General features: G+C 45.3%; 1 protein-coding gene across 8 annotated transcripts in view; it reads left to right on the top strand.

Moving 5' to 3' along the window:
• The window catches only part of fnbp1b (formin binding protein 1b), a 94,200-nt gene that overhangs the window by 40,642 nt on the left and 43,558 nt on the right, over positions 1-10,000 (top strand). For all 8 annotated transcript variants that reach the window (XM_076284727.1, XM_076284724.1, XM_076284730.1 and 5 more), the window contains exons 4-5: positions 203-350; positions 8,363-8,425. In XM_076284727.1, coding sequence (XP_076140842.1) covers positions 203-350; positions 8,363-8,425 — 211 coding nt within the window. The remainder of the gene's footprint in view (positions 1-202; positions 351-8,362; positions 8,426-10,000) is intronic.

The following is a 10,000-nucleotide window of genomic DNA, read 5'->3' on the forward strand; positions in this document are numbered from 1 at the left end:
ATGGGATTTCAAAAAAATCCTAAATGAATGGGCGTTCTACGGGGTTAGCGCAGTGTTGACACCTCCAGCTTCCATGGGTGTTTCAACTTCCGGGAATTCGCCTGCCACCTTGGGCCCTCAGCGTCACTGTTCTGTTTCATCAGCCTTTCCTGCCCCCTCTTGCCTCCTGACCTTTGACTTTGACATCACTTCCTGTCTGCAGGTACAGCTCGTGCCGGGCCTTCCTGTCCACGCTGAATGAGCTCAATGACTATGCGGGCCAGCACGAGCTGGTGTCGGAGAATCTGACGGCGCAGATCATTGCAGAGCTCGGGAAGTACACGCAGGAGCTCAAGTCGGAGAGGAAGACGGTGAGTGACGTCACTTCCTGTCTTCCTGTAGGGACCGAGTTATCGCGCGTGCAGCGGTCTCTCACGACCCTTTTACTCTGGCTGTGACTTGTTCCTGTCCTTTGGTCTTGTTATTCCTCTCTCGTTATCGCCTTCTTTCATCCTCCCATCCGTTCACGTCACCTCTGTGTCACAACAACAGTCCATTTGTCCACCCCTCGCGTCTCTCTGTCGGACTATCCTACTTCGCCTTTTTCCTCTCAGTATTATTTTCTGCCTCTGCCTGTCTAGTGTGTGTGTGTGTGTGTGTGTGTGTGTGTGTGTGTGTGTATGTATGTGCAGAGTAGACTTTAACAGCAGCAGCAGGAGGGTTCCCTGGCCACTGGTCGAGTACCGAGCTGAGCAGAATGAGGTCATCTCTGATATAAATATATCCTCGTCCTGAGGCACACCCTACTAACACTTTCACACACACACACACACACACACACACACACACACACACACACACACACACACACACACACACACACACATACACAAGCATGTATGCCCTTGTAGCGGTATGTACACCCGCTTACACACATACACACACATAAACACACATACACAGCCATATGTGCATGCATACATGTATGTATGCACAAAAAAAGATGCCAGTATGGAGACTTCTACTCATATACAGACACACACAGTTACACACAAATATGCCAAGCTACACATGCAAAATCATGCAAACTCTGCTACACACACATACCACATAGACGCTCACTCTCATTCACATATGTGCACTCACACACGTCCATGCTTGTAGGCCAGTTTGTCAGTTAGTTGGAAAAACTATGAGCACCGGTCTGTCATTAAGAGTTTATTTTCTCTTATAAACAACCTCACAAAGATTCATGGAGCTTCAAACCACTGTTATTTTCTCTCTCACTGTCTGCCTCTCATACACACTCTTTCTCTACCTCCCTCCCTCCCTTCCTCTCTCTCTGTCTCTCTCTCTCAGTGTAGTTATATGGTCGGTCATAGCCTATGATAGAATCTGCACAATAAATAGCCTACATATACACATATTGCTGTAGTAATACAGTGAAATGCACCTCCAACGTTCTATTTCTCTCTCTCTCTCTCTCTCTCTATTATTTCCTTCTCCCTTGTTCTTTTTCAGTGTATAAACAGAGAACTCTTGGTCATCAAAAACGTCTTGGTCAGCCAAAAAATGCTGAGACAGGTCAGCAGATTAGATGACCATTCCTAGCCATGACAAAACAAACACAACCTCCAAACTCAGCGCTGATCTGTCATTGCAAGCTCTAAATGCCGTCCCAGACACGACATCATGTGACGTTAAGAACGCGGCGGGTCTTCGCTCGTCCTCAGAGGGTAGACTGGTGGAGTCGTGACTGGTCCCTCTGTAGCCAGAGGTCATAGGTCAGAATGATAGAATGAGTGTGTGTGTCATATCTGATGGCCCAAAGGAAAACAAACACAGTGGGAAAAACAACACACACACACACACACACACACACACACACACACACACAGGGGAAGAAAAACAGACTGCTAGTGAGACTGAAAGCGTAGATTCAATGGGTCATCTGTGTTGCTCACTCTCTCTCATAGAGGGACAGGAAGGGAGATATTAATGATGAACATGAGCAAGGGGAATTCCCAGCAGTTAGTTCTGAATGTGTGTGTGTGTGTGTGTGTGTGTGTGTGTGTGTGTGTGTGTGTGTGTGTGTGTGTGTGTGTGTGTGTGTGTGTATGTGTGTGTGTGTGTGTGTGTGTGATGCTAACTATTAGAAAAAGAGATAGAGAAAGAGAGAATGAATGATACAGAGAGACATTATACATTCTTGTATTGCTTTTGTGTGTGTGTGTGTGTGTGTGTGTGTGTGTGTGTGTGTGTGTGTGTGTGTGTGTGTGTGTGTGTGTGTGTGTGTGTGTGTGTGTGTGTGTGTGTGTGTGAGAGAGAGAGAGAGAGAGAGAGAGAGAGAGAGAGAGTTTAGCTTCTGGCATGAGTCTCTCTGTGCCATGTGAGCCCTCAGATAAGGCTGTAACAGAAACACAAAGCAGGACTCAGAGATAACTGGCACTCTGTTGTTTCTTTGTACTGAAGCCCCTTTTCCACTGTGTGTGTGTGTCTCTCTCTCTCTCTCTGACTGTCTCCCCCTCTTCCAGCCTCTGTCTCTATCTTCTCTGTTTCAGCCCTTCTTTTGGTCATTGTCTGGCCTTCTTATAGGCCCTATAAGGCAAAACAGCAGGTGGCATCTTCTCGTATGCTGGCATCTGCAGATATATGTGTGTGTGTGTGTGTGTGTGTGTGTGTGTGTGTGTGTGTGTGTGTGTGTGGGCAGGCCTGTGCGCGTGGGTGTGTGTGTTTGAGAGAGAGAGAGAGAGAGAGAGAGAGAGAGAGAGAGAGAGAGAGAGAGAGAGAAAGAAAGAAAAAAAGGAGTGGGCTAGAATGATAGATTGCAGTGTTCAGTGGCACAGTAAAGGGAGACTGGAAATAAGACTTCTCTGTGTGCTACACATTCAGCCTCTCTGCATGTGATGCTTTTCAGGGCAGCTAATGAATGAAAGAAAGAGTTGAAATAAGAGAATGAACTGAAGTACAGTCACTTGATCAACCAAGCCATCTGTAATGTGTATGCTATCAGATCCTTCTCTCTCTTTCTCACACACACACACACACATATTTACATAAGGGTATTATATGCACATAGACATAAACACAAACAATTTGCTCTCTTTGTAAATTTCTTTCTGGCAGTGTCAGGACTGTGACATTTACACAGACATAAACAAAAACATTGGATCTCTCTTTCATTCCTCCTTGAACCCCTCCCCCCTCTCTTTGCACTGGAATGTGATATATGTCTTGTTTGATCAAAGTGATCTTTTAGTCTTCCACTCCAAAGTTTGCAGATGGGTATATATTTATTACCTGAATTATAGACAGAATGTAGACCGGACTGTGTGTGTGTGTGTGTGTGTGTGTGTGTATATATGTGTGTGTGTGTGCGTGTGTGTGTGTGCGTGTGCGCACACGTGTGTATGTGTGTGTGTGGCTTTCATGAAATGCATTAAAAGGCTAATTGATAACGTCCACCTTCCTGATCTCTAATCAGTGAAAGGATTAATGAAGACAGCTCTCCCGATCACTTTATCATTTTGTTTTTCTTCCCTTCATCTGTCTGTCCCCATTTTCATCTTCCTCTCTCTCTCTCCCTCTCTTTCTGGAAGAAGAGCAGTGAGACAGGTCCAGTCGGAACGCTGTATCCTTCTGGAACTTTCTCCACTCACATTCCTCCTCTGCCTCTCCATGGAAAGATTAAAAATCAGACAGCTGAGAATTAATGACTTTAGCTGGAGCTTTTTCTCTTCTCCTCCCTCAGCCTTCTCTCCGTCATTCTGTCCATTCCTCTCCTCCCTCAGTCTTCTCTCCGTCATTCTGTCCATTCCTCTCCTCCGCCAGGCGCGTTTGATTCTATAAGCTGAGAGGCTGGAGTGAGTCCTGCTGTCTGTTGCGATTCTGATGTAACATTAGTAATGAGCCGTAACTTAGTTCTTAGATTGTGAAAGTGTAATGCATGTGTGTGCATTTGTCTGTGTTTGTGTCTGGGTCTGCATCTCTCTCTCTCTCCCTCTCTCTCTCCTTCTTTCTATCTGTCTCTCTCTCTCTTTCTTTCTCTCTTTCTCTCTCTCTCTCTCACTGTATGTGTGTCTGTGTGTGTATACAGCTGTAATCCAGGCTTTGAGGAGTGAAGTATATACAGGTGTGCATTTTTTACTGACAGATTGAGAGAATAAGTGCCCCCTGTGTGTTTCTGAACACACACTCTCTCTTGGTCTTTTACACAAACACACACAAAAGCACACACACACACACACACACACACCCGACGCGACTGAGGCAAATATTCACCTCTCACAATTTCCGAGCAGTCAATAAAAACTGCTCTGATGGAAATACCAGGCCGTAGATGACATCACCGTTGAAGGATGTGGGGTTGGTGGATGTGGTGCATGGACTGTTCTTCAGGAATGTGGAGCAGGTGGATTGTATAGGATCCTATGAGTTATTTATATGTTATACATGGTATACTTATTATACCTATTCTCTCTTTCTCTCTGTGTGTATGTGTGTTTGAGTGTGTGTGTGTGTGTGTGTTTGTGTGTGTGTGTGTGTGTGTGTGTGTGTGTGTGTGTGTGGGCTATCTGCTTCTTCACCACATACTCTGCCGCTTCAGTGACTCTGAGCTCTGGTCACGATCTCACTTGCTATGCCAACTCTCCTGTGACTGTGTGAGAGAGAGAGAGGGAGAGAGAGAGAGAGAAAAAGAAAAAAATAGAGAAAAATATATTGTTATATTAGATAGTCTCTGATATTGAGCATTGTCTTTACAGAACTAATAGGTGACTAGTGATCTGACAACATTGTTGTTAGCTGTATGCATGTGGTGGTGTGTGTGTGTGTGTGTGTGTGTGTGTGTGCTCTGCACATGTTGAGGAAAGACCTGTTTATAGTATCTTGTCCCAGTGATAGATGGATGGCACAATCTGGTGTACAGGAAGAGAGTGAGAGACAGAACAGAAAAGAGGGAAGAGAGCAAAGAGAGAGAGAGAGAGAGAGAGAGAGAGAGAGAGAGAGAGAGAGAGAGAGAGAGAGAGAGAGAATGTGTCATCAGTTCCTGCAGATGTAGATGTGTCTCTCCATTTTGTATACCAGGGGTTAGTGAAAGTTTATCTAAATTATTTCTCCATTCAGTGTGTGAGCATATTATCGGGACAGGATTGATCGTTTGTTTATCGGTGCAACAGGGCTCTGTTTTTCCCCGCTCACAAATGTTGTCATGGCAAAGGAAAGACATGTTCTGTGCTCCAGCCACTCTGGAGAATAGCAGTGATGTCACTTGTTCCTGTATTGTGAAATGTTGTCTCTGTTCCTGCTTGTGTGTGTGTGTGTGTGTGTGTGTGTGTGTGTTCACTCATGTGGATATGAGTGTGTGTGTGTGTGTGTGTGTGTGTGTGTGTGTGTGTGTGTGTGTGTGTGTGTGTGTGTGTGTGTTTTCACTCATGTGGATATGAGTGGGCAGGCATATGTGTGTGTTTGTGAGTGTGTGTGTGTGTGTGTGTGTGTGTGTGTGTGTGTGTGTGTGAGAGTGAAAATGTGTGTGTGGGTGTGTGTGGGTGTGCAGAGAGAGCTTGGTCCTCTGGCTGCCTGCACTCTTGTGTTTTATAGGGATGAGCGAGATTCATTACTCTCTTGCTCCGTTACGTTTTGACATAATCCCCCGCTCTCCGCTCAGAGTGTGACGTCTGTTTCATCGTTTGTGTTTTATATTAGCTGTTAGTGTCCAGACGCAACTCCCTCCCTCCGTTTCTCATGCATGCACACACACACACACACACACACACACACACACACACACACACACACACACACACACACACATGCACACACACACACACACACAACCACACACACACACACACACACACACACACACACACACACACACACACACAGAGAGACTAAATCTCTGTGTTGATACAGGGTTTAAGTGAAGTTCAAACACTTCATCCCATCACTGTGATCTCCACTCAGCTGTGATGGGGCCTGGTTGTGAACTTTAACCTTTTAAAAGGGTCACTTCTAAGCCACAAACTGACCTGTAGTTGGCTTGCCAAACTGTGGGCCATGTGTTTCTTCATTTTATATAATATCATCTAAAGCCACAGGGGTCTGTTGGAGGGCGGATGTTGTTTTTTTTCTCACAGTATGTGTCAGGTGACAACATTCTTCTTGTGGATTTTCCTCAGGTCTTTAGACGCCATGCCTACATGCTGACGCCATGCCTTCATGATTCATTTGATAAAATGTTATATGCATGCATTTTCAGGGCAGAACATGAGGAGTTCATAATCTGTGTAGAAATGAAGCTCTTCGGCTTCGAAAACGGCATTCTTTACCAATCAAAAAGTATATATAAATATAACATGTCAATGATTGATTGGTTTGAATGAATGATTGTTTTTTGGGTTTACTTTTTTAAATGGATCATAAATATGACTTGATTTCATAATATGACAAGATTTGACATGCGACCTCAGGAGGTCCATCAAAAATGCAGAATCTCTTCATTACTGAAATATCCATCTTGTCTGAAGTTATTTGATGTTTGTGTTGTTTAGTATTGTAGTCAGGGACTCTATCTGCTCTTGTGGGGTTTAAATGAGCTGATTTCACCCTTGGGGATCAGCTTCTCCTTTAAATGTGCCCAGATGACTTCCTCTTTACGAGCAGGATGACTTCCTCATGTACCGCTGGAGCACTTCCTGATCTGAGGCAATCCCATCATCCTCTGTGAGAGGAAGGAGGAAGTGAGAATGTTCAGGACAGCTGTGAAATGTCCTACTTGTGTAGTATGTCAGTATATCAATCCAGTCATCATACCTGTTGGGTTGGCCAGAGGTGGAAAGACTATTGATTTTCTTTTTCACCATGACGGATCGGCACCCTTGAGATATCTAATAGGTCTCTCACAGCAAAATGGTACAAAGTGATAGCCTTGATGGCCCTGGCATTCTGTCCGTGGGGCAGAAATGATAGAGGTGCCATGAGTGACACATCAGCTCAATCCCGTGCTCTTGACAGGGAAGGTCACAGGGGAGTTAAGTATGGGGCCGAACTGGTGCGCTCACGTGCTGTTCTTTGTGTTGAAACACAGCAGGGATGTAAATCCCAGTGTTGTATACATGCGATTAGGACAGAGTTGTTTAGGGTGACACAGATTTTTCCTTAGGCGGTTTTCGTGAGTGTGTGTGAGTGTGTGTGTGTGTGTGTGTGTGTGTGTGTGTGTGCCTTGGGCCACATATTTGTGTTGTGTGTTGAGTCCGTGGCAGCACGTTTGGCGTAGGGACGGTGCTGCAGGGAGCACGTTTGCTGGGCCGAGCCAAAGTCCTGTCTGACGTCATCGTTTCTTTCCAGTCGAGGCTGTGCCGCTGCGCGGGCCAACTGAACTCCTTTTCCTGGGAGAGCAGGCCGAGAGAGGGGCCCCCACTGGGAGCCTACTGAGCGTGCCCAGAGAGACAGATGCACTCCTGCTCACTGCAATATGCCAAACTGGCGCCGTGCCTTCACCTGGCAACTTGCTGCATGCCACATTGTTTTCTTTTGTTTGTCTCCTGAAAAACACTCTGCATCTCTCTTGCAGGTGCTTTACTTTCATCTCACTTGCCCGTTCACTCTCTCTCTGTTTATCCCTCTCTCACACCTAAACAAACACAGTATCACACACACACACACACACACACACACACACACACACACACACACACACACACACACACACACACACACACACACACACACACACACATACAAAGACGTGCACACACACACACACACACCTTTCTTTTCTTTGTGTTCACCTTTATGAAGTGATTAACCATCTTCTCTGGTGTTGATTTATCAGAAATATGTGTACAAGTGTTTTCAGTTTCAGTCTGTGTGTAGGTGAGTGGGTTGGCAATTGTGTGTGTGTGTGTGTGTGTGTGTGTGTGTGTGTGCGTGTCTCACTGAGATGGCGCGCCCATTATGTGCCATAGTAAACATTACTCCCCAGACCCTGAGAACAGCAGTTGGCCGGGGGGCACTGTGCGCAGAGCGCCAGATGATCTGTGTTCCTGGAATGCCGGAGTGTTCCGTTATGTAGTCATTGCTCGGGCAGCAGCAGACCCTCAGCTGGCCAGCAGCACTTTGGCCGACGAGGAGCAACTATCAATCTTTCTCTGTTGAAAAAAAAAGAGAACACCCTTTTTCTCTTTCACCTGCTCTTTTATCTCTCCATCATTGTGTTTACAAAGAGCGATTGAATCAAGATCCTTTTATGTACCACCTGATACTGAATGAGGATTTACCACTGTATTACATGGTCGTAATGATCTCTTTCTCTCTCTCTCTCCTCCCCCCACCCTCTGTTCATCTCTCCATTTCTCTCTACCTCCCTCCTTCTCTCTCTCAGCATTTCCATGATGGACGGAAGGCTCAGCAACATATTGAAAACTCCTGGAAGCAGCTGGAATCAGTGAGTATCACTATAAATAAATAAATAAACCGACGGACAAATAAACAAAACCAACAAACAAACAAAACCATCAACATGTAAATAATAAACAACTGGAGCAGCGTAGCAGCGTAACAGCAGGCAGGCAGGGGATGAGGAGGGAGTAATAGCAGTCTGGAGATAGGGGGTGTAAATCAGGGATCTTTCCATCCAGAGTCCAGGGCAGCCCGAATATTAGAGCTGCAACAGCACTGAGGTCAGGAAAGAGGATTAGGCCTCTTATATCTCCTCACACATGCATGCAAGCAACACACACACACACACACACACACACAAACAGACACACACACAGGAATCTGGATTTTTGTGTCGCTTTTATATTAAATTTAATATGTGTCAGTGGGTGAGGCTGTGAAAGCCGAGACTGGACAGATGTGGCTGTGTGTGTGTGTGTGTGTGTGTGTGTGTGTGTGTGTGTGTGCGTATGTGTGCGTATGTGTGTGCGTGTTTGTGTGTGCGTATGTGTTTCTGTCAGTGTATAGGCAAACCAGATGTGTCTGAATAGCTCAGTCAGTTTTTCAGACATTGAGGAGACATTATTAAATTGGGAAATTGAATTTCCAGGTCAGGCTTTTTTCACAGGTGTAGTAAAAAAATACTATGGGCATTGTTATTTCTCCCTTCGATATTGTATGAATCTTAGGTTGATAACAGATGTGTGTGTGAGTGAGGGGAGGGTGGGGCTTCTAGTTGGTATTGCACACTACATTACCCAGAATACACCTGAGTATATCAAAGAGCAAGGGTTATGATGGCAGGCATAGTCCCTCAAAGACAATCAAAGAATAATCACAGGAACACAATCAAAATCACAAACAGTCACATCCTAATCTTACTTATAATCACAGCTCAGATGTCAGGGGAAACGAGATGAACTGGAGAAGAATGAACGGGACGCACAAAGGGAAGGAAAAGAAAGAATGATAGAAAGATAGAAGTAGAGAGCAGGGAGGAAAAACAGGGAGAGAGAGAATAGAATAGAGAAAAGAAGACAAGAAGGAAAGGAAAGTGAAGAAGAGGGGAGGAAGACCAGAAGATAGCTAGAGAGAGAAAGGGCCCTTATTTAGTTGGTCCTGTAGCCTGCAAATGTGAAATGATACAAGCCAGAGGCTTGATTCAATCATCACAAGGCCTCATAAAGTGTGCATATGTGTCTGCACGCACAAATGTGGGTTTCTGTGTGTGTGTGTGTGTGTGGGGGGGGGGGGGGGGGGGGTTGTGCTGTCATGCCATACCTGACCCCAGCTTTACCACTGCAAAGAGGCCTCTCACTCATGTAACATTTAGTTAACATTTACAGAACAATGCTGCATTATGCTCCATTTAAACTGAACACACCATGCATACTGATTGTGTGTGTGTGTGTGTGTGTGTGTGTGTGTGTGTGTGTGTGTGTGTGTGTGTTTTGTGCATTCAGCACTGAGTTGTCCAGCATTTACAGTATGTGTGGTTTGTGCAGTATGTGCATCGATCAGCTGTTTGCTTGTGTGTATGTGTGTGTGTGTGTGTGTGTGTGTGTGTGTGTGTGTGTGTGTG

The sequence above is a fragment of the Alosa pseudoharengus genome, unplaced genomic scaffold (assembly GCF_046254945.1).
Source record: "Alosa pseudoharengus isolate Yale_2024_CS ecotype anadromous, Long Island Sound unplaced genomic scaffold, YU_APseudo_1.1 YU_APseudo_1.1_scf_14, whole genome shotgun sequence".
NCBI lineage: Eukaryota > Metazoa > Chordata > Actinopteri > Clupeiformes > Clupeidae > Alosa > Alosa pseudoharengus.